Genomic DNA, 26,190 nt, shown 5'->3' with positions numbered 1-26,190 from the left:
AATTCGGTATCATATGCACACCATCTGAAGAGTTTTAACATGTTATTAATTCCACACGAATTAACCACCTTGTCATACTTTTAATGTAAGATTTATCCAACTGTTTTTAAATTTTACCAATTGGGCCATCAATCCTTTGTCAGTTATTGAGGCCTGTAGAGGAAAACTGTCAACCAATCCAAATTCTATTTCCTTCCATCTAGCCTTATATTCCCTATTACACCAATATAACAGAGGGGTTAAGCTAATGGTCTGTTTCAAGAATCAATTTACTGCCCATCAAGTAGCAGTTGAAGCATCACAGGCCCACACAAGGGCCAGCATCTCCTTCTGATTTGGGCAGTACAGTAGGAATCAGTGATCTTGATGCAGGTGCCACTGGTTTCCACACACCACTGCAGTTTTGCATGAGCACTCCCCCAGGACAAAGGAGGAGACATTGAACGAGAGCTCGGTTGCTTTGCTTGGATCAAAGAATGAATGTTGGCGGAGAGACAAGTTCTGTTTTAAGTGATGAGAATGACTTTGCCTGTGGTGTGTCCCAGGTCCAAATGTTTCTCTGAGAGGTCACCTAGTGGTTTTGTTTCCTCTGCCAAATCTGGAATGAACCTTCGCAGCTGGTTTACTATGCCATGGAAACTGCGGATCTCTGATACATTCATTGTTTGTTCCACGTTCGAAGCTTCTGCCAGTTTGTTTGAATCTGGTTGCACTCCCTCTGAGGACAGTTGGTGGCCCAAGACCTTCACCTCCAATTTGACAAACTCACATTTCTTTGTGTTCAGGGTGGTTCCAAACCGTTTCAGTTTCTCCAAGGCAGCTTCCACTCTTTTGCCATATTCCTCACTCGAGCTTTCGAAGATGAGTATATCGTCCAAGTGGCAGACTACTCCTTCTAAAATTTGATTCATCCTCATTGAAAAAGTTCAGGGGCTGATAAGATGCCAAAAGGGAGTCTCTTGAAGGCATAGCATTTATGGTGTGACCAAGTTTGTGAGCTTCTATGATTCAGGAGCTCCACAAATCTGCCAGTTCCTTAGGTGTGCATCTAGTTTGGTGAAGAACTTTGCTTCACCCAGCATATCCAATACATGCTCAAAAGAGGGCAGAATAAAATTCTACCATCTTACTGCTTACCGGTATTCAATTTTGTTAGATCAACACAGATCCTCACTGTACCATCTAGCTTGGGAATAGGAACAAAACCCGCACACCAGTCAGTAGGTCCATTCACTCCAGTTATCATGTCAAGAACCTCCATTCTGTCGTTCAGCTTTGACTTTGTTCATCATTGGGACTGGTATACACCTCACTGTGGTCAGAGCAGGGCATCACTTCTGGCCTCAGTTGGATAAGGTACTCTTCTTTCAACACCCTCAGGCCTGTGAACAACTTTGGCTGTTTCTCCTGCCACTGAACATCATTTAGCAATTCCAACCTTGCAATGAGGTTCAGCTTCACAATGGCATGTCATCCGAGTACTGGCGAGAAGAGATTCTGAACAACATAAAACATCCTCTTTTAACCATTTCTCATTTTCATGGATGGAAGTAGTAAGCATTAGAAAAGCTCATGACATGAGATGGAGACTTGCCACATCCCTTGCAGCCAGTCATTTTACCTGCTCTTTGTTTCAGGGCATACAAAGCTGTGATGAAATCATTTACATTTTCATCTCCCTCCTCCTATATTCTGGAGTTGAACTTCGCCCTTGCATATCACATCTCACTTTCCTGTGGAATATTCCATTAATTTGTCCGGCACCGTCTTGTACTCCTTTACTTGAGCATCTGTCACCCATGCAAAATATCAGTGTTTTTCTGATGTGCTTCTGAAGCCTGTGTGAGATTGCTTGCAACCCTCAATCCCTGAGCCTCTAGTTTAGAGAAATCAAACATTTCAGAGGGCTTTATTAGGTAAGTAGATGTAGGTACTGCAAGTATTTGTGTCATTTTGTTGTGTTTGTTCAGTATTTTATTTATTTGGTCTACAAAAGACTTCTTTTCTCTCCATGAGAGTTTGACCGACTTCTCTGCTATGTCCGTGTCTCTGTGTACTTCCCCAGGCTAGTGGCCCAATTTGTTATAATGTATTCACTTCCATCGCCTAGTAACCCTAGCCAGATCTCAGCTCAACCTTGGTGCACAGTTAGCAACTAACATAAGTCAGTCTAGGCCAACAAGTTCCCAGACACCGCCCACAAATATATTCCAACAAGAACACACTTACTATAAATCCTTTCTTGTTGGGCATCTCCTTTGATCTGTAGCCTGAATTCATCGACAGTCAACCACTTCTGACACCGTGCTGGGTTCGTTTGAGGGAGAGCAGTGCAGGGCACACACCAGGGTATTCAACTGAACTTTATTGATAATGCTGCTTGTACAATATGTGAACTCCTCCCATGTGGGAGTGACTAACTCAGTAGTATAGGATTAACCCATTAATTACCACACAGGATGAGAGGGAAATCTTATTGATACCTATCCAATATTGCAAGGCCTAAATATAGTTGATGTGGAGAGGATGTTTCCTATACTAGGAGAGTCTAGGACCATAGGGCTCAGCCTCAGAATTTTTTATTTATTTATTGAAATAAAGCACAGAGCAGGCCCTTTGAACCACACCAGACAGCAACCCCCCTTCCCCCCAATTTAGTGACCAATGACCCATGAACTGGTACACCTTTGGACTGTGGGAGGAAACCCACGTGGTCACGAGGAAAACATACACACTCCTTACAGGCTGCAGTGGGGTAGAGGGACATCCATTTAGAACGGAGATGAGGAGGAGTTTCTATAGGCAGATGGTGATGAATCTGTGGAATTCATTGCCATAGATGGCTGTGGTGCTCAAGTCACTGAGTATATCACAGTAGACTCGATAGGCTGAATGGCATAATTTGTTCAGCCAGGGTAAAAGCAGCAAATAGCTAAACACCAATACCTGCAGGTTCCTCTCCAGGTCCTACACTATTCTGACATTGAAATACATTCACCATCACCAGCTTTGAATTGTGGAAACACCCTCACCAGGAGGACTGCAGCAGTTCACCATCATCTCCCTGAGAGAACCAGGGAGAGGCAATGAAGGCTGGCCTTGCCAGCAAGGAGCAGATGCTCAAGGATAGATGAATTAGCTGCAGGATGCTTCTGTTCAGGTTCTCGGAGGAGAGGCCAACTGCTGGAACAAGTCTGCATGTACTGTGAGAAGAGTCACAGAGATGCAAGAACAGAAACAAGCCATTCAGCCGACCATCAACCATCCACGTCTTATTGATTGATTTTGGTCACTAAACAAATGAAAAGAAATGTGAGCTGGTGAAATGAGTGGAGATCTGGATCAGCCACAAGATTACTAATTGATAGAAACAGCACAAGAAGCTGTGCTGAATGTGTAGTCACTGACACAGGAAATGTGATAACAAGATCTCAGCTAGGAAATAAGCCTTTGCTCGAAGACAAGCTCTTGATAATAGCAGCAGGTTTTTTTTTTAAAAAAAACATTTGGCAGGGACAAGGTACATGACTGAAGCTAGCTTATGATGACAATAAAAATCTGTTACAGATGAAACCTGATGCTTTTGAGTGTTTAGGGATTTCCAATTAAGACTCAAAAGGGAATAAGTACAAACCCCAAAAACAACAGCATTGCCATTGGCTTTCAGTGACCACTGAGATGAGGGCTGGGCAGGTTGGCCATTTCAGACTGGTGTAAGTGTTTGTGAGAGGCTTAGCTGAAAGCAATCAGTTGGACCCTGATTCATTAATTGAATAAGATTATGCAGGGCATGAGATCTCCAGATAAGAACATGAAGATATAGAAAACCCTGCTATACCACACTGTACATTTCACAAATAAAATACACACATTAAATTTCTTAAAGCCACAAAGTTTATAAACCACTTTTATTAAGAAGTATTTACATATGAAAAGGTTAACCAAGAAAACCAACTTTTTGTCGCTTCTTTCCCAAACTTTCTTCTTTTGCCAAGGTAGTCTCTAATGATTTATGCAAAGCTTTTCCAACTCGCTTTCCGGTCTGTCAGGGAGAAACAGAGCAAGAAGTAAACTTTATTCAGAAAAAGAAACTTCAAAATTTCAAAGTGATGCTCCAATTTTCCCCTCACCTGAGCATATTTGGAAACAAATCCTTTTGCTCTCATTGGGGATTAAACATCACCATGAGCCAATGGGCTGCTCCTGGACTTACTTCCATCTGGCATAGTTTGCATATTGTTGTTTGATTGTTTTTGGTTTTGTATTGCTATATTTATGCTCTATTCTTGGTTGATGCAGCTGTAACAAAACCCAATTTCCCTCGGGATCAATAAAGTATGTCTACGTCTATCACCAAACATCTCAAAGGGAATCACTGAATATCTCCAGAGATAACAATTACCATTCCCCTCCTGCTCTGTGACAGGATTAAATTCTCCCCACCATGCACTAAGAACAGTTCTTCAGGTTTTTCCACTCCACGCTTGAGTGTCACATTTCTATTTGCTGCTTCCAATTGGAAGTATAGCATGAACTGAACACACAGCATTCGACCATTAGGACCATGGATCTCCTCCTGAAACTGGTTACTGATGCTCCAAAACACCGCTATCCAAACACAATGTTTACCACGGAAAAAATCCTATCCAGATGAAACATGGCTTTGGAATAGCAACTGCTCTGCCAGGATGGCTAGAAATTGCAGTGTTCTGGACTTATCTATCTGTAGTAGGACAGCTAGCACATCATGAAAATCAGCCTCCATGGGTTCCGACTGTTTTCCCTTTCTAATATTTCAGTGTATGAATGAGGTGTCTGGATTACACACAAATCAAATCATTTTTCTTGTATCTCCAGGAAGACCACGTCGTGGTTTGGGGGCTTGTGTGCCTCAGTGACCCAGACAGCGATGTTGACTGGAGTCAAGGCTTTATGCTTTGGCTCTTGGTAAGATCACCATGCCAAAAGGTCAAAGGGTAGAGGTCAGACTATGAGTAGTTCAACAGTACTCCAACTTTGGGGGTTCAGCTCACAGCTAACAACCCTGATTGGTTAGGCAAATTTGTTACAGAAATAGCAATGAAGAATTCCTCTATACCTGAATGTGATGGTGTTTTATACCCGAGTCTTCACCCAGGATTTGCGTGACTGACAGTAGTGAAAAACTGACAGGAAGCTAATGACACAACGAAGGAAGTCCTGAACACTGTTAGAGACGGAGGACCTAAGTGTAACGGTATAACGGGCAGTAAATATGTGACAATGATAAACAAGTTATTTTGAGTTATAACTCACTCTTTGCTATCGAGGTGATCCTTCCCACCCACTGAGGGGGGAGGGGAAAGAAGGCTAAACAAACTTAGCCAAGAAATAAAACAAAAAATAATTTATTTTAGTTAGAGATACACAGTAACAGACTCCTCCAACCCAAAGAGCCCACGCTGCCCCAATAACACCCCACGTGACCAACTAACCTAGTAACCTGTGCGTCTTTAGACTGTGGAAGGAACACAGAGCACCCGGAGGAAACCCAAGCTTGGGAGAACGTATGAACTTGTAATAGACAGCGGAAGAACTGAACCCCGGTTGTTGGTGTTGTAACAGCATTATGCTAACTACTATGCTACTGTGTTGCATTCTTTTGCTTTGTCCTCACAGAAGGCAACACAGAAAACGTTCAAGAACAGGGCAGGAGTGTGGCAACCAGAACTGCACACAGTACTTTAAAGTGTGTCCAGAACATTACATCGAACTGCAACATAATGTCCCAACACTCACTCTGCGCCACAACCTATAAAGATAAGCATGCCATACATGCCTTCTTCACTGCAATTAAAACCACAGGACTCACTGTTTATCAACTTCTCTTAGCGCCCTATCATTTACTAAACGTGTCCTACCTCTGATGACTTTTCAAAATGGTTGGGATTAAATGCCACCTGCCAATGTTTTCCATCTCATCCGTATCCTGCTGTATCCTTCCTCCCAACCAGACTTACTGATCACCTCTTACATTCTCATCCAAGTCCTATATGATAAATAAGGATTCCCAGCAATGGTCCACATGGTACAGCACTGGCCGAACTTGCATTCAGAAAAGCGGTCGTGGGGAAAAGGTACAAGCTTCTTATGGACAGCAGTGGGAACTGACCCCCAAAGGGTAAACAGCTGGCAGTGTAAAGCAATGCACCAACTGCTGTGCCACCGTGCTACCCCTCGCCCTAGATCAATGGAAAGGGTCACGCATAATATATCCAAGTTTGTAGATGATAATAGGTAGAAGCACTTGGAAAATTACACTCGTTAATTTGGTAAATCAGGAATAAAAAGCTAGTGTGGGCGATGGAAATAATTAAAGTATTGAATCATTGTAAAAAGACCTGCACTATTCCCAGCTAGGCATATGAGGCTGCTGTCACGTATGTACATGGCTGACTGTTCACCGTCCCATTTACCCATTCTGATAACATCGTTGGGAGTTGCTCAAGAAAGTAAGTTAATACCATCCTCTCAGGAGTAGTAGAGATGAGAAATAGGCAGTCATTTTTTTTTAATAAACGAAACTACTGTTGAAGAATGGAAACTGGATTTGCCCGATTAAGCCTAACCATGGAGGTTAAAAGCTGCGATACCTTGAACTGTGAATGTAAATACTGCACAATGGAACAAATTTAGTTTTGAAAATTTGCAGGAAATCAGCTTTCAGCATTCAGGTCTTTTTGTACAAACAAATCTGACATGGAAGGAATGTTTGTGTCTATGCAAATAAATGACAAGACTGGGGATGCAATTTACACAAGTCCTCCAAAATGCTGAAGTCTTCATCTGTGAGGGAGTGACAACTTCTCCACTGTCAACACCTCAGATGAGTGCATGGGCAGAGCAATATACTTACCCCCTCCCTCCCCCTCCATACCTTTGAGCGCCTCTATACTAGACCACACGGCATCGGGTTGGCAGCAAACACCCCAAGAGTAAATCAGATTAGATGTGTTTACATGAAGCAGATAAGCAGCAAGAGTACAAAAGGTTATTACATTTAACGTACCAGATGGGGGTTAGAATAGGCACCCACATGTAATAACAGCTTATCTGATAGTGTTGGATAATTGGTGGACAGTGGTTTCACACTGTTAGTTTGATGACACTGTCAACAAAGCTAGACTGGCAGGGTGGAAGTTCATACCTGGGATTGAGTAAGGCCTGATTCATCCAAGCACTGGAGAATCAAGTCAGCTGATTCCATTAGGTAGGAGCAGAAGAAAGTCTGTACATTGATCTGAGTACCTAGTCAAAGCAGTCCAGCATATTCTGATGGTTTAGGCTGGCTGACCTGCCTTTGGGGTGGGAAGCTACCAACATGGCATTTTAATGTACTAAAAAGTTGTGCAAAACAATTGCAAGTAATTTGTAGATTGGACTATAAAGATCAAATCAAAGCTCAAAAGGTGCAAGAAAAACATTGAGATGAACATTCAGTAACTTGTGCCTAAAATGACTAGGTCATACCTCCATCATTTCAAACACACTTGCTGGATCCAAGCTGCCTCCTCCGATTTTCCTGAAGCAGGTGAGGGTTCCTTTGTTGGTGACAGACACCAACAAGCTAGCCATACAGCACGTTTCCTCCTGTGATGTGGCATCTACCACATGTCTGTGACCAATCTGTGCAAGACAAGCAACATTAGCTGACCAGTTGTTTCAACACTCAGAAAGTACCAGGAGGCAGTCACATGACACAGGCTAGGATTTGGGATTGAGCTACAGAAAAAACATATTTACTCAAACATCTGTGAATTGTGAGAGTTTGCCATCCAAACCTACTCAGGCCAAGCTATTATTTTAACATCTCAGTGTTAAGAAAGAGGATGTGCTGGAACTTGTGAAAAATAATAGGATCAGTAAGGTCCTGGGACCCAACGGAATAATCGCCAAGTTACTATGGGAAGTGAGGGAAGAGATCATCTCTGTGTCCTCAGTGGCCACAGGAGTAGCACCAGAAGATTAGGGTGTGACAGATGTTATTTCGTTGTTTAAGAAATGTAATAGGAATAACCATGCGAATTGTAGACCAGTGAGTCTCACATCAGTGTGGGCAAACTATTGGACAGGATTCTTAGACAGGAATTACCAGCATTTAGAGAAGCATAGTCTGATTAGGGCTAGTTAACATGATTTTATGAGGGGCAGATCGTGCCTCATGAGCATGAATTAATTATTCGAGGAAGTGGGAAATCATTTTGATGAAGGCAGATCAGCAGATGTAAGATATTTGACAAAGTTTCCCATAATGCAGAGAGTGATAGTAGATGGAGTGCATACCATCTGGAAATCAATGACCAGTGGTGATTCACAAGGATCTGTTCTGAGACCCTGTTCTTTCTTGTGAATCTTATAAACGACTTGGATGAGAAAGTGGAAGGATGGGTTAGGATGTATGCAGATGACACGAGTGTTTGCAGTACTGCAGATTGTGTAGAAGGCTGTCATACAATGGAACATTGATAGGACGCAGAGCTGGGTTGAGAAGTGGCAGATGGAGTTCAATTTGGAAAAGTGTAAAGTAATTCACTTTGGAAGACAAAACAAAGTCAGAATATAAGATTATTGGCAAGATTCTTAATAGTGTGGAGGAACAGAGGGATCCTGGAGTTCATGTCCAGAGATCCTTCAACTTTGCAACGCCAGTTGTCGTGGTTGTCTCTCGGGGTCAGAGGAAGACTTGCGTTGTGCAGTCATCTGTGGATACGTATGTGGCTTCGGAGGCCGAAGCACACATGCGGTTGCAGGTTGGACATTGAATGGCGGTTGTTAGAACAGGCACATACACAGCTTTGTGGCATTGGTCTCATGCTGCTGCAGGCGCTGATTTCGGTCATCCTCAAAGTCAGATGCAGCCTTTCTTGTCAGGACGCGCCACGCAGCCCTGTCGGCTGCGGACACCTCAAGTTGTCGAGGGTGGAGGTCTACCCATTTGATGTACGATTTCAGATTGTCTTTGAATCTTTATCTGGGGTGGCCCTGATTGCAACTGCCATGCTCAAGTTCACCGTAGAGCAGCTGCCTGGGAATTCTTGTTTCACCCATGCAGATTACATGGCCAGTCCAGCATAGCTGGGCCTGGAGGATCCTTGCCTCAGTGCTTGTGCTGTTGGCTCTGTCAAGGACTTCCTGGTTGGTGATTCGGTCCTGCCATCGGATCCTCATGATCGACCGCAGAGAGCGCATGTGAAACTACTCCAGCTGTTTGATGTGCCTACGGTACAGGGCCCAGGTTTCGCAGCCGTACAGGAGAGAGGTGAGGACCACAGCCTTCTACACCTTCAGCTTGGGTGAAAGCTGAATGTCCTTGTGCTCCAGAACTTTGACACGGAGTTTCCCCGAGTGCCTGGCTGGCTTTCTGGATCCTTGCTATAATTTCTTTGTCAAGGGATCCGTCACTGGAGATGATGCTTCCTAGACACTTGAAGCTCTCCACATTCTTCAGGACAGTGCCATCGATGGTGGTGCATGGCTGAGGAGGGTGCAGGTAGTCTTACCGAGGCTGATTGTCAGGCCGAACAGCTTTGAGGCTGCGGAGAACTTGTCGACAATCGTCTGCAGGTGGTTCTCCTGGTGGGCCATGAGGGCACAGTCATCAGCAAACAGGGCTTCAGTGATCAGGGCTTCAGCCTCATCAACGTTTTGGTCTTTGCAGCAAGGTGGCTCAGGTCAAACATCGATCCGTCTAGGCAATATCTTATGTAAATACCCAGGTCTAGGTCCTTAACAGCATGTTTCAGCACTTGGGTGAAGAGGAGGTTGAAGAGCACTGGTGCTAGAATGCACCCTTGCTTCACGCCATTTGAGATGTTGAAAGTCTCAGATAGGGAACCATCTGAGAACACTTCTCCTGTCATGCCATCGTGGAGCAGGCGGATGAGTGTAGTGAATTTCTGCAGGCAGCCAAGCTTTCTAAGGATGATCCACAGCGCGTTTCTGTTGACCGTGTCAAACGCCTTCGTCAGATCAATGAAGACAGAGTATAATGTCATGTTCTGTTCCAGGCACTTCTCCTGTATCTGTCTCACTGCGAAGATCATGTCGACAGTGCTGCGTTCCGGACGAAAGCCGCATTGCGACTCGGGGAGGTTCTCTTCTGACACTGTTGGAATCAGTCTGTTGAGGATGATGTGGGCGAGGATTTTTCCAGCAATGGAGAGTAGTGAGATGCCTCTGTAGTTCCCGCAGCCGGTCCTTGAACCTTTATTTTTGTAGAGGGTGATCATCCTCGCGTCTCTGAGGTCAGGGGGCATCTCCCCTTCTTCCCAAATGCTAGTCAGGGTGCTGTGGAAAGCCTCAAGTGACTCCTTGCTGAGTGCCTTGTACAGTTCAGCAGGTACTCATCTGTGTGATAGTGTGGTTAAGAAGATGTATGGTGTGTTAGCCTTCATTAATTGGGGGATTGAGCTCAAGAGCCATGAGGTAATATTAAAGCTCTATAAAACTCTGGTCTGACCACACTTGGAATGTGTCATGAGACTGTAAGACGTAGCAGCAGAACCAGGCTACTTGGCTCTGCCATTCTGTCATGGCTGATTTATTACCTCTTCAACCCCATTCAAACCCTCTGACTGATACCTTACCAGGCCTCAGTGTTATAGCCTTGCATATATATGTTAGTCCAGAAAATAAATGCTAAAATTGCAATCGAGTCCCTAACTGCCAACTCAACTTGCATGAGGACTCCCAAGTCCCTTTGCACTTCTGATTTTTGAATTTTCTCCATTTAGAAAATAGTCTGTGCCTTTATTCCTTCTACCAAACTGCCGACCACACACTTCCCCCTTCTATATTCCATCTGTCATTTCTTTATCCATTCTCCTAAACTGTCTGTCCATCTGCAGACTCCCTGCTTCCTCAATACTACCTATTTTTGTATCATCCTCAAACTTAGCCACAATTTCTGTCATCCAAATCATTGACGTAAAACATGAAAAGAACCAGTCCTAACATCTTGTCAAAGGCCACCTGAAAACCTAAGTAAATAACATCCGCTTACCCTCCTTTGTCTATCCCGCCCGTTATTTCCTCAAAGAATTCCAACAGATTTGTCAGGCAAGATTTCCCCTAAAGAAAACCATGCTGACTTTGGTCTAGTTTTATTAATTGTCTCCAAGTACCCCAAAAGCTCATCCTTAATAATGGATTGCAACATCATGAAGTCAGGCTAACTGGCCTGTAATTTTCTCCCTTTTGCCTCCCTCTTTCTTAATGAATTGAGTGATAGTATCAATTTTCCAGTCCTCCAGAAACATTCCACAATTTTAATCATTCTTGAGAGATCACTACTAATGCCACACAATCGCTTCAGCTATCTCCTTCCGAGCCCTGAATGGTTATCTATCTCAGGGGTCCCCAACCTTTTTTGCACTGCGGACCGGTTTCATATTGACAATATTCTTGCGGACCGGTCGACCCGGCGGGGGGGGAGAGGTAGGGTTGCCAACGGACAAGAGTAGGGGTAAATACGTTGTTTGCACAGAAAGACTACAATGACCATGAAGCCTTGCACGGTAATGAGTGCGCATGCGTGTACATGCCGATTTTTTCTACAAATGGTTTTTGGCGATTCTGTTGGGGATGCGGGTTGGGTGGTGGGGGGTTGTGTTAATCACGACTGGAATATAGGTGATACACTCAATTTCGTTTCTAAAAGGGTTTATCTAAAGAACTTAACATTAAACACACAGCGCATATTTTCCTCGCATGAATATAGTGATAAGTCAATTATCAGGGGAGGACAGCGGAGCTTGAAGTAAGTGTTGAACGACTTCCAGTGGAGGTGGTAGAGGCAGGTTCGATATTATCATTTAGAAAATTTGGATAGGTATATGGACAGGAAAGGAATAGAGGGTTATGGGCTGAGTGCAGGTTGGTGGGACTAGGTAAGAGTAGCGTTCAGCACAGACTAGAAGGGCAGAGATGGCCTGTTTCCGTGCTGTAATTATTATATGGTTTTATAAGTCAATAGCATCATAACATTTTAAGTAACATTTGGATATTAAACACACAGCACATATTTTCCCCGTATGAACATATAAAATCATTGCAACACACCAATATCGCTGAATCAGTGGGAGCCCTGGGCTGGTTTCCTTGCAACAACACAGTCCTGTCGAGGGGTGATGGGAGACAGCGATACTCGAAGGGGGTTCCTTATGTCCAGTCTATTCCACAATTTAGTTTTCGTTGCATTCATTGCAGAGATATGTTGGAAATGGAAGCAGCTTTTTCAGTGCTTTCGTGGCTATCTCAGGATATTGAGCCTTGACTTTGATCCAGACTGCCGGCAGAGATATTATGTCAAACATACTTTTCAGCCTGCTGTCATTTGCAAGCTCGAGGTGTTGATCTCCTTCCCGCGCTGACATGGATGACGCGCGGGTAATGACCTCGCGTGCGTAATGGCTCAACAGTGGGCGTGGCAGGGAATGAGGAAAGGTGCAGCTGACTCCTATCGCCAAATCATATCGTTTCCTCGCGGCCCGGTAGTGCATGCTTTGCGGCCAGGTATCGGTCCGCGGCCCAGTGGTTGGGGACCACTGGTCTATCTGGTCCAAATGACTTATCTACCCACAGACCTTTCAGCTTTCCAACACACTATACACCTTCTTAACAACACTGTCAACCTGCACAGCAGCTTTGAGCGTCCGAGCCCTCAGATCCTCCACACTGCCAAGAGTCTTACCATTTATATTGTCTTCAAATTGGACCTACCAAAATGAACCACCTCACACTTATCTGGGTTGAACTCCATCTGCCACTTCTCAGCCCAGTTTTGCATCCTATCAATGTCCCGCTGTAACCTCTGACAGCCCCCCACACTATCCACAACACCCCAATCTTTGTGTCATCAGCAAACTTACTAACCACTCCCTCCATTTCTTCATCCAGGTCATTTATAAAAATCACAAAGAGGAGGGGTTCCAGAACAGATCCCATTGGAACACCACTAGTCACTGACCTCCAAGCAGAGTATGAACCATCTACAACCATCCTTTACCTTCTGTTGTCAAGCCAATTCTGGATCCACAAAGCAAGGTCTCCATGGATCCCATGCCTTCTTACTTTCTGAAGGAGACTTGCAAGGGGAACCTTATCAAATGCCTTACTGAAATCCATATGCACTATATCCACTGCTCTACCTTCAGCAATGTGTTTTGCTACTTCCTCAAAAAATTCCTCAGGTTACTGTGGAAGCGAGGGAGGAGATTGTTGAGCCTCTTGAAATGATCTTTGTGTCATCAATGGGGGTGGGAGAAATACCAGAGGATTGGAAGGTTGCAAATATCGTTCCCTTATTCACGAAAAGGGAGTAGAGAGAACCCAGGAAATTATAGACCAGTGAGTCTGACTTCAGTGGGGAGTAAGTTGAAGCTTGTAAGGCATGACCTTATGTCATCCTCTATGAAGAGATAGCTGTGTAGACCATTACTTTTCAGGCTCTTACACTGCACAATGAAGTGTTAATAATCTTGCAATTAAGAGGCCTGCAGGGAAGAATGATCACAATATGAAAGAATTTTATATACAGATTCAAAACTGTTTAGTTTGATCTGAAATCAAAGTCTTAGATCTAAATGAAGCAAACTGTAGAAGTATGAGTTGTCTCAGGTAGCTGGATGGTAATGCATGACATACAAAGCCATGCTGACTATCCCTAATCAGATTATGTCTCTCCAAGTGCTCATAAATCCTGCCTGTCATGATCTTCAACTTACTCCCCACTGAAGTCAGACTCACTGGTCTATAATTTCCTGGGTTCTCTCTACTCCCTTTTCGTAAATAAGGGAACAATATTTGCAACCTTCCAATCCTCTGGTATTTCTCCCACCCCCATTGATGACACAAAGATCATTTCAAGAGGCTCAACAATCTCCTCCCTCGCTTCCACAGTAACCTGGGACATATCTCATCCGGTCCCGATGACTTATCTAACTTAATGCTTTTCAAAAGCTCCAGCATATCCTCTTTCTTAATGTCTACATACTCAAGCATTCCGGTCCACTGTAAGTCATTCCCACAATTGCCAAGGTCTTTTTCCCCTGGTGAATACTGAAGCAAAGTATTTAAGTACCTCCGCTACTTCCTCCAACTCAATGCACGCGTTTCCACTATCACATCCGATTGGTCCTATTCTCACAGAGCTCATCCTCTTGCTCTTCACACACTTCTAGAATGCCTTGGGGTTTCCCTTAATTCTGCTCATCAAGGCCTTCTCACTGGCCACTTCTGGCTCCTTAATTCCATTCTTAAGCTCCTTCCGAGCAACCTTGTAGCTTTCTAGAGTTCTAACAGTACCTAGTTTCTTGAACCTTCCGTAAGCTTTTCTTTTCTTAACTAGATTTTCTACATTTTGTACACCATGGTTCTTTAACTCTACCATCCTTTCCCTGCCTCAATGGAACATACCGATGCAGAACTCCATGCAAATGTTCCCTGAACATTTGCCACATTTCTACAGTGCATTTCCCTGAGAATATCTGCTTCCAATTTATGCTCCCAACTTCCTGCCTAATAGCATATTTCCCCTTACCCCAATTAAATGTTTTCCCAAATTGTTTGCTCCTATCCCTCTCCAGTGCTAGGGTTAAGGAGATAGAATTGTGGTCACTAGCTCCAAAATGCTCTCCCACCAAGAGATCTGACACCTGACCAGGTTCATTTCCCAATCCCAGATCAAGTACAGCCTCTCCTCTGGTTGGCTTATCGACAGGTTGCGTCAAGAAACCTTCCTGAACACACTTACCAAACTCCATCCCATCCAAACCCCCTGTGCTAAGGAGATGCCAATCAATATTAGGCAAGTTAAGTCTCCCACCACAACATCCCTAATCTTAAACAAGATCCTTTGAATACTCAACAGCAACTGAACAGATGGAATGCTGGCACATACATAGTGAACAGGTGACTTACTTTGCTTAAAGTGATGATGCAAGGCACATTTTCCACATTAAGGCGAATACAATCATATGGATCATCCAACAACTCGATTTCCTTGGAACCTTCGTCATTCTCCAGCACCCTGACCTTTGGAATTCTTGATAGAAGAAACAGACAAAAAGCAAAATGGTCAGGAGATTAGCCATGTCCTTTCAAGTCAACTTACATAGGGTGGTAACATCAAACTATAGTTTGTGCAAACACAATGGCTCTTTCATATTTATTTTCTCAAGGGGATACAACTTATAAAGGTAAGCTCAGATACAACTACTAGCTCAGGTGGTGAACTTGAAGAAAAATAGATCAAACATCAAAGACTATAGTTTAAAGGTTCAAAGGTATAATTTAATGTCAGAGAAATGTACCCAATATACATCCTGAAATGCTTTTTCTTGCTGGAAATATGCAACAAAGAGAGTTAGATCCCCATCACAGGCATTCCTACTCTCTTTGCAAGATAAACTGACTTGCTTCATCTCTTTCCCTAGTCTGACAAATATCTGCAACCTGAAATGTTAACTGTTTCCCTTTCTACGTATGTTGCCTGACCCAAGTGGAAAGCATTTTCTTGTTATGTGAAACAAATGGCACAAAGGAAAGTGAACACAGCATTCCAGTATAAAGATACAGCCTAAAGACAAACCCCACAGATTGCCCAACGCAGTTAACTGCACAGTAACTGTGGACCCTAATCCGAAATCTCCATGGCATGCTGGAAGACATTGAACAAACGTTAGAGAGAAGGAGCATTATCCTCAGCTGAGGTTAATAATTACGGGTTACAGATTTTTAGGAAAAAGGCAAGCGCCTTTTTGTTAGAGAAAGTGAAAGGGAGTAAGGACTGCAAAATAGACCTTTCAGTCAACATACTTAGGCAGTGCGACCAGCAGGATTCAAGAGATGACGACAGTGACAGAGTGAGGCAAGACCAACAGAGATTTGAGCAGGTATGGTCATTCTGAGAGTGGCTGCTAGTGAGGCTGAAATACTGTGGTTGAAGGAGGCTGAGCAGAAAATATGGAAAGGCAAAATATGTAGTCTCCAGGTGAGGAAGTAGGATGAACACAGAACTGAAATCAACAGCAGCCTCGTGTATATTTTGCTGTTGTCTACGTGTTCCAAAGCCAAATGGAGAGTCTATTGTAGACATGGCTGATAACCAAGATGGCGCTGCGTACAGTGGCCGAGTTGGAGTTCCGTTCCAACTTTACAGTATACTGTAAATTTCTGCGATTTCAATAGACAGTAGGTGCAGGAGTAGGCCATTCGGCCCTTTGAGCCAGCACCACTATTCACTGTGATCATGGCTGATCATCCACAATCAGTACCCCGTTCCTGCCTTCTCCCCATATCCCTTCACTCTGCTATCATTAAGAGCTCTATCTAACTCTTTCTTGAAAGCATCCAGAGAACTGGCCTCCACTGCCTTCTGAGGCAGAGCAGTCCACAGAACCACAACTCTCTGGATGAAAAAGTTTTTCCTCAACTCCGTTCTAAATTGTCTACCCCTTATTACCAAATTGTAGCCTCTGGTTCTGGACTCCCCCAACATCGGGAACATGTTTCCTGCCTCTAGCGTGTCCAATCCCTTAATAATCTTGTATGTTTCAATCAGATCCCCTCTCATCCTTCTAAATTCCAGTGAAAACAAGCACAGTCACTCCAATCTTTCAACATATGACAGTCCCGCCATCCCTGGAATTAACCTCGTGAACCTATGCTGAACTCCCTCAATAGCAAGAATGTCCTTCCTCAAATTTGGAGACCAAAACTGTACACAATACTCCAGGTGTAGTCTCACCAGGGCCCTGTACAACTGCAGAAGGACCTCTTTGCTCCTATACTCAACTCCCCTTGTTATGAAGGCCAACATGCCATTAGCTTTCTTCACTACCTGCTGTACCTGCATGCTTACTTTCAGTCACTGATGAACAAGGACACCTAGATCTCATTGTACTTCCCCTTTTCCTAACTTGACACCATTCAGATAGTGCTCTGTCTTCCTGTTCTTGCCACCAAAGTGGATAACCTCACAGTTATCCACATTAAACTGCTTCTGCCATGCATCTGCCCACTCACCCAACCTGTCCAAGTCATCCTGCATTATCTCAACATCCTCCACACATTTCACACTGCCACCAGCTTTGTGTCATCTGTAAATTTGCTAATGTTTCTTTTAATCCCCTCATCTAAATCATTAATGTATATTGTAAATAGCTGTGGTCCCAGCACTGAGCCTTGTGGTACCCCACTAGTCACCGCCTGCCATTCTGAAAGGGACCCGTTAATCCCTACTCTTTGTTTCCTGTCTGCCAACCAATTTTCTATCCATGTCAGTACCCTACCCCCAATACCATGTGCTCTAATTTTGCCCAGTAATCTCCTATGTGGGACCTTATCAAAGGCTTTCTGAAAGTCCAGGTACACTACATCCACTGGCTCTCCCTTGTCCATTGTCATAGTTACATCCTCAAAAAATTTCAGAAAATTAATCAAGCATGATTTCCCCTTCGTAAATCCATGCTGACTTGGACCGATCCTGTTACTGCTATCCAAATGTGCCGCTATTTCATCCTTTATAATTGACTCCAGCATCTTCCCCAGCACTGATGTCAGGCTAACTGGTCTATAATTCCCTGTTTTCTCTCTCCCTCCTTTCTTAAAGAGCGGAATAACATTAGCTACCCTCCAGTCCTCAGGAACTGATCCTGAATCTATAGAATATTGGAAAATAATTACCAACGCGTCCATGATTTCTAGAGCCACCTCAAGTACCCTGGGGTACAGACCAACAGGCCCTGGGGATTTACCATCCTTCAGTCCCATCAGTCTATCCAATACCATTTTCTGCCTAATGTGAATCTCCTTCAGTTCCTCCGTTACCCTAGGTCCTCTGGCCACTATTACATCTGGGAGATTGTTTGTGTCTTCCCCAGTGAAGACAGATCCAAAGTACCTGTTCAACTCGTCTGCCATTTCCTGTTCCCCATAATAAATTCACCCATTTCTGTCTTCAAGGGCCCAACTTTGGTCTTAACTATTTTTTTCCTCTTCACATACCTAAAGAAGCTTTTATTATCCTCCTTTCTATTCTTGGCTAGCTTACCTTCATATCTCATCTTTTTTCCCCATATTGCCTTTTAAGTTATCCTCTGTTGCTCTTTAAAAGTCTCCCAATCCTCTGGCTTCCTGCTCATCTTTGCTGTGTTATACTACTTCTCTTTTATTTTTATACTGTCCTTGACTTCCCTTGTCATCCATGGTCGTCCCTTACTCCCCTTAGAATCTTTCTTCCTCTTTGGAATGAACTGATCCTGCACCTTCCCAGAAGTACCTGCCATTGTTGTTCCACTGTCATCCCTGCTAGAGTATCTTTCCAGTCAACTTTGGCCAGCTCCTCCCTCATGGCTCCACAGTCCCCTTTATTCAACTGCAATACTGACACTTCCGATTTTCCCTTCTCCCTCTCAAATTGTATTTGAAAACTTATCATATTGTGGTCACTTCCTCCTGATGGCTTCTTTACCTCGAGTTCCCTTATCAAATCCGGTTCATTACACAACACTAAATCCAGAATTGCCTTCTCCCTGGTAGGTTCCAGTACAAGCTGCTCTAAGAATCCATCTCAGAGGCACTCCACAAACTCCCTTTCTTGGGGTCTGAACCAACCTGATTTTCCCAGTCTACCTGCATGTTGAAATCCCCCATAACAACCGTAGCATTACCTTTGCAACACGCCAATTTTAACTCTTGATTCAGCTTGCACCCTATATTCAGGCTATTGTTTGGGGGATAACTCCCATTAGGGTCTTCTTGCCCTTACAATTTCTCAGTTCTATCCATACTGACTCTACATCTCCTGATTCTATGTCACCCCTCATTTCCTACACATTTCTCGTTCAAGTAGCTGACAGTCACATCAGATACAATAGACTGAACATCAGGAAGATGGCATTACGCACTACATGCCACCTTTTCTACACTGGGATCTCCTGCTTGTGCGATCAATGGAAGGCCCATCCACTACACCCCCGCTACCTTGGAAGTGGCGCTGGAGGTGAGGGAGAAGGGCCGTCCTGGTGAAGTTGAGATGGCGGCTAATCGTCACCACTCCTGAGCACATTCCTGGCTAATGTTCAGCCCCTGGACAATAAGCTGTGCACTGAGAGCCAGAATCTCCTATCAGCGAGAAACAAAGGAATGCAATATTTTGTGCTTTGTGGAGACCTAGCTGATGGAGGAGATACCAGATCACGCCATCAAGCACTCTGGGTTCCCCCTGTTCTGGGTGGACAGGTCCTCTCTGGGAGGAATAAAGGAGGAGGGGTGTGCTTCATGGTCAATAATGCCTGGTTCACAGCTGTTATCATCACAGTGGTGTATATTCCGCCGCAGGCTGATACTGACCTGGCTCTCAAGGAACTGTACGAGACCATCAGCACCCTGGAGACTGCTTTCATCATTGCCAGTGACTTTCATGGAGCGCCACTGACTAAAGTCTCTCCAAAGTTTGCCAACACATCCACGTGAGCACACGGGGAGATAGCATACTCAACCACTGCTAATCTCCATTCTGCAACATTTGCAAAGCGCTCCTTCGCCCGCCATTTGGAAAGTTGGATCACTCCTCCATCTTGCTGCAGCCGAGGTACAGGCAAAGCTGAAACAAGAGGTGGCCGTAGTTAAAAGCGCCCACTGTTGGTCTGACCAGCCTCCAGGCTACAGGACTGGCTTGATGACATCGACTGGAATGTCTTCCATGATGAGGATGACTCTGAGTTCACTGGAGGGGTCACCTGTTTCATCCAGAAGTGCATCAAGGAGGTTGTCCTCCAGAAATCAGGTCTATCCAAACCAGAAACCCTGGATTAACAGTTCCATGCGAGCAGCACCTACCACAGCACACAGAGGTTACATTGCCAGGAACTCAAGAAATGCAGCTACGATCTGCACAAAGTCATCAAGACAGCGAAACAACAATACAGGGACAATATCCCTGAAACGAAGGCACCCCTTTCTCCCTTATTAGGGAGAGAGCGCGCCTGCAGTATGTCGAATGCCAGGTGAACAATGTAGTCTTTGCTGTTGCCTTACGCACACTTGAGTGCTTGGTGGCAGGTGCTGATGCTTTTTTTGCCGGTGAGGGGACGGGGGATTGTTGCTTGCTGCCGCTAACGCATGGGAGGGAGGGGAGCTGGGGGGGGGGGGGGTTCTTTGGGGTTCTAACATTTAACTGTTGTCCATTCTTTGGGGGCACTCCTCATGGTTGGTTGCAAAGAGAAAGCATTTCAGGATGTATAATGTATACATTTCTCTGACATTAAATGTCAGAGGAAGAGGAGGGCAGTTGTGATAGGGGACTCGATAGTAAGGGGGTCAGATAGGCGATTCTGTGGACGCAGTCCAGAGACCCGGATGGTAGTTTGCCTCCCTGGTGCCAGGGTCCGGGATATTTCTGATTGTGTTCAAGATATCCTGAAGTGGGAGGGTGAGGAGCCAGAGGTTGTGGTACATATAGGTACCAATGACATAGGTAGGAAAAGGGAAGAGGTCCTGAAAGGAGAATATAGGGAGCTAGGAAGGGAGTTGAGAAAAAGGACCGCAAAGGTAGTAATCTCGGGATTACTGCCTGTGCCACACGACAGTGAGAGTAGGAATGCAATGAGGTGGAGGATAAATGCGTGGCTGAGGGATTGGAGCAGGGGGCAGGGATTCAAGTTTTTGGATCATTGGGACCTCTTTTGGCGCAGGCGTGACCTGTACAAAAAGGACGGGTTACACTTGAATCCTAGGGGGACCAATATCCTGGCAGGGAGATTAGCGAGGGCTACTGAGGTGACTTTAAACTAGAATGGTTGGGAGGTGGGAATCAAATTAAAGAGGCTAGGCGAGAGGAGGTTAGTTCACAACAGGGGGATGGGAATCAGTGCAGAGAGACAGAAGGGTGTAAAGTGAGGGTAGAAGCAAAAAGTAGTAAGGTGAAAAGTAAAAGTGGCAGGCCAGTAAATCCAGGGCAAGCATCAAAAAGGGCCACTTTTCAACATAATTGTATAAGGGCTAAGAGAGTTGTAAAAGAGCGCCTGAAGGCTTTGTGTGTCAATGCAAGGAACATTCGTAACAAGGTGGATGAATTGAAAGTGCAGGTTGTTGTTAATGATTATGATATAGTTGGGATCACAGAGACATGGCTCCAGGGTGACCAGGGATGGGAGCTCAACGTTCAGGGATATTCAATATTCAGGAGGGATAGACATGAAAGAGAAGGAGGTGGGGTGGCGTTGCTGGTTAAGGAGGAGATTAACGCAATAGAAAGGAAGGACAGAAGCTGGGAAGATGTGGAATCGATATGGGTAGAGCTGCATAACACTAAGGGGCAGAAAACGCTGGTGGGAGTTGTGTACAGGCCACCTAACAGTAGTAGTGAGGTCGGAGATGGTATTAAACAGGAAATTAGAAATGTGTGCAATAAAGGAACAGCAGTTATAATGGGTGACTTCAATCTACATGTAGAGTGGGTGAACCAAATTGGTAAAGGTGCTGAGGAAGAGGATTTCTTGGAATGTATGCGGGATGGTTTTTTGAACCAACATGTCGAGGAACCAACTAGAGAGCAGGCTATTCTGGACTGGGTTTTGAGCAATGAGGAAGGATTAATTAGCAATCTTGTCGTGAGAGGCCCCTTGGGTAAGAGTGACCATAATATGGTGGAATTCTTCATTAAGATGGAGAGTGACATAGTTAATTCAGAAACAAAGGTTCTGAACTTAAAGAAGGGTAACTTTGAAGGTATGAGACGTGAATTAGCTAAGATAGACTGGCAAATGACACTTAAAGGATTGACGGTGGATATGCAATGGCAAGCATTTAAAGATCGCATGGCTGAACTACAACAATTGTTCATCCCAGTTTGGCAAAAGAATAAATCAAGGAAGGTAGTGCACCCGTGGCTGACAAGAGAAATTAGGGATAGTATCAATTCCAAAGAAGAAGCATACAAATTAGCCAGAAAAAGTGGCTCACCTGAGGACTGGGAGAAATTCAGAGTTCAGCAGAGGAGGACAAAGGGCTTAATTAGGAAGGGGAAAAAAGATTATGAGAGAAAACCGGCAGGGAACATAAAAACTGACTGTAAAAGCTTTTATAGATATGTAAAAAGGAAAAGACTGGTAAAGACAAATGTAGGTCCCCTACAGACAGAAACAGGTGAATTGATTATGGGGAGCAAGGACATCCAGAAATAGTAGGGGACAGAGGGTCCAGTGAGATGGAGGAACTGAGCGAAATACATGTTAGTAGGGAAGTGGTGTTAGGTAAATTGAAGGGATTAAAGGCAGATAAATCCCCAGGGCCAGATGGTCTGCATCCCAGAGTGCTTAAGGAAGTAGCCCAAGAAATAGTGGATGCATTAGTGATAATTTTTCAAAACTTGTTAGATTCTGGACTAGTTCCTGAGGATTGGAGGGTGGCTAATGTAACCCCACTTTTTAAAAAAGGAGGGAGAGAGAAACCAGGGAATTATAGACCAGTTAGCCTAACGTCGGTGGTGGGGAAACTGCTGGAGTCAGTTATCAAAGATGTGATAACAGCACGTTTGGAAAGCGGTGAAATCATCGGACAAAGTCAGCATGGATTTGTGAAAGGAAAATCATGTCTGACGAATCTCAGAATTTTTTGAGGATGTAACTAGTAGAGTGGATAGGGGAGAACCAGTGGATGTGGTATATTTGGATTTTCAAAAGGCTTTTGACAAGGTCCCACACAGGAGATTAGTGTGCAAACTTAAAGCACACGGTATTGGGGGTAAAGTATTGATGTGGATAGAGAATTGGTTGGCAGACAGGAAGCAAAGAGTGGGAATAAACGGGACCTTTACAGAATGGCAGGCAGTGACTAGTGGGGTACCGCAAGGCTCAGTGCTGGGACTCCAGTTGTTTACAATATATATTAATGACTTGGATGAGGGTATTAAATGCAGCATCTCCAAGTTTGCAGATGACACGAAGCTGGGCGGCAGTGTTAGCTGTGAGGACGAATTCATGGCAGATGCAATTTAATGTGGATAAATGTGAAGTTATCCACTTTGGTGGCAAAAATAGGAAAACAGATTATTATCTGAATGGTGGCCGATTAGGAAAAGGGGAGGTGCAATGAGACCTACGTGTCATTATACACCAGTCATTGAAAGTGGGCATGCAGGTACAGCAGGCGGTGAAAAAGGCTAATGGTATGCTGGCATTTATAGCAAGAGGATTCGAGTACAGGAGCAGGGAGGTACTACTGCAGTTGTACAAGGCCTTGGTGAGACCACATCTGGAGTATTGTGTGAAGTTTTGGTTCCCTAATCAAGGAAAGACATCCTTGCCATAGAGGGAGTACAAAGAAGGTTCACTAGATTGATTCCTGGGATGGCAGGACTTTCATATGAAGAAAAACTGGATGAACTGGGCTTGTACTCATTGGAATTTAGAAGATTGAGGGGGGATTTGATTGAAACGTATAAAATCCTAAAGGGATTGGACAGGCTAGATGCAGGAAGATTGTTCCCGATGTTGGGGAAGTCCAGAACGAGGGGTCACAGTTTGAGGATAAGGGGGAAGTCTTTTAGGACTGAGATTAGGAAAAACTTCTTCACACAGAGAGTGGTGAATCTGTGGAATTCTCTGCCACAGGAAACAGTTGAGGCCAGTTTATTGGCTATATTTAAGAGGGAGTTAGATATGGCCCTTGTGGTTACGGGGATCAGGGGGTATGGAGGGAAGGCTGGTGCAGGGTTCTGAGTTGGATGATCAGCCATGATCATACTGAATGGCACTGCAGGCTCGAAGGGCACCTATTTTCTATGTTTCTGTTTTTATGTACCTTTTAAACCTCAGAGACCTCAGCCTTCACCCTGCCTTGCGTTGCTGGATCCTGGACTTCCTGTCAGATCACCGGGCAAGTGAAAGTGGGCTCCCTCACCTCTGCCTCTTTGCCCCTCTGACTCTCAACACAGGTGCCCCTCAGGGCTATGTCCTAAGCCCCCTCCTTTACTCCCTGTATACCCATGACTGTGTTGCCACCTACAGCTCTAATCTGCTAATTAAATTTGCTGACAACACTACACTGATTGGCCTAATCTCAAATAATAATGAGGTAACCTACAGAGAACAGATCATCACCCTGACACAGTGGTGTCAAGAAAACAACCCTGACACAGTGGTGTCAATGTCGCAAAAACAAAGGAGCTGGTTGTGGAGGAATGGAGACGGGCTAACCCCTATTGACATCCATGGACCTGGGGTTCAGGGGGTGAAAACTTTAAGTTCCTTAGCATCCACATCACTGAGGCTCTCACATGGTCTATACATACTGGCTGTGTGGTGAAAAAGGCACAACAGCACCTCTTTCACCTCAGACGGTTGAGGAAGTTTGGTATGGGCCCCCAAGTCCTAAGAACTTTCTAGAGGGGCACAATTGAGAGCATCCTGACTTGCTGCATCACTGCCTGGTCCAAGAACTGTACTTCCCTCAATGGTAGGACAATACAGAGAGTGGTGCGGACAGCCCAGCGCATCTGTAGATGTGAACTTCCTACTATTCAGGACACTTACAAAGACAGGTGTGTAAAAAGGGCCCAAAGGATCATTGGGGATCCAAGTCACCCCAACCACAATCTATTCCAGCTGCTACCATCCAGGAAATGGTACCACAGCATAAAAGCCAGGACCAACGGGCTCCGGGACAGCTTCTTCCACCAGCCCATCAGACTGATTAATTCAGGCTGATATGATTCTATTTCTATGTTATATTGACTGTCCTGTTGAACGTACTATTTATTATAAATTACTATAAATTGCACATTTAGACGGAACAAAGATTTTTTTCTCATGCATATGAAAGATGTAAGCAATAAAGTCAATTCAATTCTATTTGTGGCAGTAGGCAAACTGCAGTGTTTCCAGGTTCTTGATCAGGTAGGAGTAAACGCTAACCATGACCAATCACTTCACAGTAGATGTGTCAGCGACAAACACTAACTCAGCTCACCCTGCTCTCCTTGAGCACTGGTATGATCGATGCCCTTTTGAAGCAGATGCAGATGCAGTGAAAAGTTACCTATGTCCTCGAACACTTCAGCCGGTTGGTTGGCACAGATTTTCAGTGCCCTGCCAGGTAGACCATTGGGACCTGACGCCTTGCTAGATCAGACAAATGTCAACTTTTTCTGATTACGTCTGCAGGAACTGTTCAGCTGTAGCTCCTCAGACTACGTGAATCAGCTGGAGTGACCACTGGGACTCACTGAGGAACACACAGGAGGCAGAGAATGTCATTTCAGAAAGGCGGTCACACCAATAGTTCAGTCAGATAGTTGGTGACCACCAGGAGGGGAAGGCAAGCAGTGCAGGAGTTTCCTGTGTCTGTTCTCCTCTAGCATATACTGCTTTGGATAATATTGGAGGGAATGGGCCCTCAGAGGAAAATAGCAGCAGCCGCCAAATCAATGGTACCACAACTGGCTGTGTGGTGTAGCACAGAAAGACCAAGTCTAGATGAGAAGTAGTGATAGAGGACTTTGCAGTCTGGTGGACAAACCGATATATCTGCATTCTCAAATGAGACTCCAGCATGGTCTATTGCCTCCCTGACACGAGGATCAAAGACATCTCTGAGCATTCTGATATGGGATTGTGAGCAACTAGAGGCTGTGGTCCACTAACAACAAAGACAAGAAGAGATGGAGTCCACCAGAGTGAATTTAGGAAGTTAGTTGGAAAGTCAAAAGGTTGGACTCATTTGGTTGTAATCTCAGGATTACTGCCTATGCTACATGTTAGTGATTGGTGGCAGCACGGAACCTCAAACACACCGTTCTTCAACAGCCAAATAACCCCTCCTGGAAGTAAACCCATAATCGCAGAACAACTGCACTGACTGGGCTGAATCAGTGAGCGAATACACAAGTGGAATTTCACTTAGGTCTGCAGTTGAAGATTAAAACTGCAACGCTTCGTGGCAGCTTTCAGTGTCGGATTGTGCCCTGGCTTCATTAGAAAGGCCAACTAAAAGTAAGGAGCACAGTTACTGCAGTGAGAATGGCACCAGGAGTTGTGTTTTGATCTGATGTGTGGATTCTGGGATTCTGGATTCTCCAGTCTCCAAAACAACCACATCTGCACTAGGTGCACCGAGCTGCAGCTCCTCCGAGAACCTGTTAAGGAACTG

The 26,190-nt window shown here is 44.6% G+C and overlaps 1 protein-coding gene across 2 annotated transcripts in view; it reads right to left on the bottom strand.

Moving 5' to 3' along the window:
• Window positions 1-3,889: 3,889 nt before the first annotated feature.
• The window catches only part of exosc7 (exosome component 7), a 69,344-nt gene continuing 47,043 nt past the window's right edge, over window positions 3,890-26,190 (bottom strand). Inside the window, exons 6-9 of one of the 2 annotated variants that reach the window (XR_011884486.1) lie at window positions 14,959-15,082; window positions 7,510-7,665; window positions 5,099-5,224; window positions 3,890-4,042 (exon numbers count right to left, since the gene is read on the bottom strand). Coding sequence is in view for 1 of the 2 variants with exons in the window: in XM_072250393.1 (XP_072106494.1) it covers window positions 3,938-4,042; window positions 7,510-7,665; window positions 14,959-15,082 (385 nt within the window). In the remaining variant the exon portion in view is untranslated. The remainder of the gene's footprint in view (window positions 4,043-5,098; window positions 5,225-7,509; window positions 7,666-14,958; window positions 15,083-26,190) is intronic. The other variant, XM_072250393.1, reaches the window with a different exon arrangement.

Source organism: Mobula birostris, unplaced genomic scaffold (genome assembly GCF_030028105.1).
Source record: "Mobula birostris isolate sMobBir1 unplaced genomic scaffold, sMobBir1.hap1 scaffold_296, whole genome shotgun sequence".
NCBI lineage: Eukaryota > Metazoa > Chordata > Chondrichthyes > Myliobatiformes > Myliobatidae > Mobula > Mobula birostris.
The sequence above is the reverse complement of the archived record's forward strand: the minus strand, read 5'-3'. Positions and strand labels throughout refer to the sequence as shown.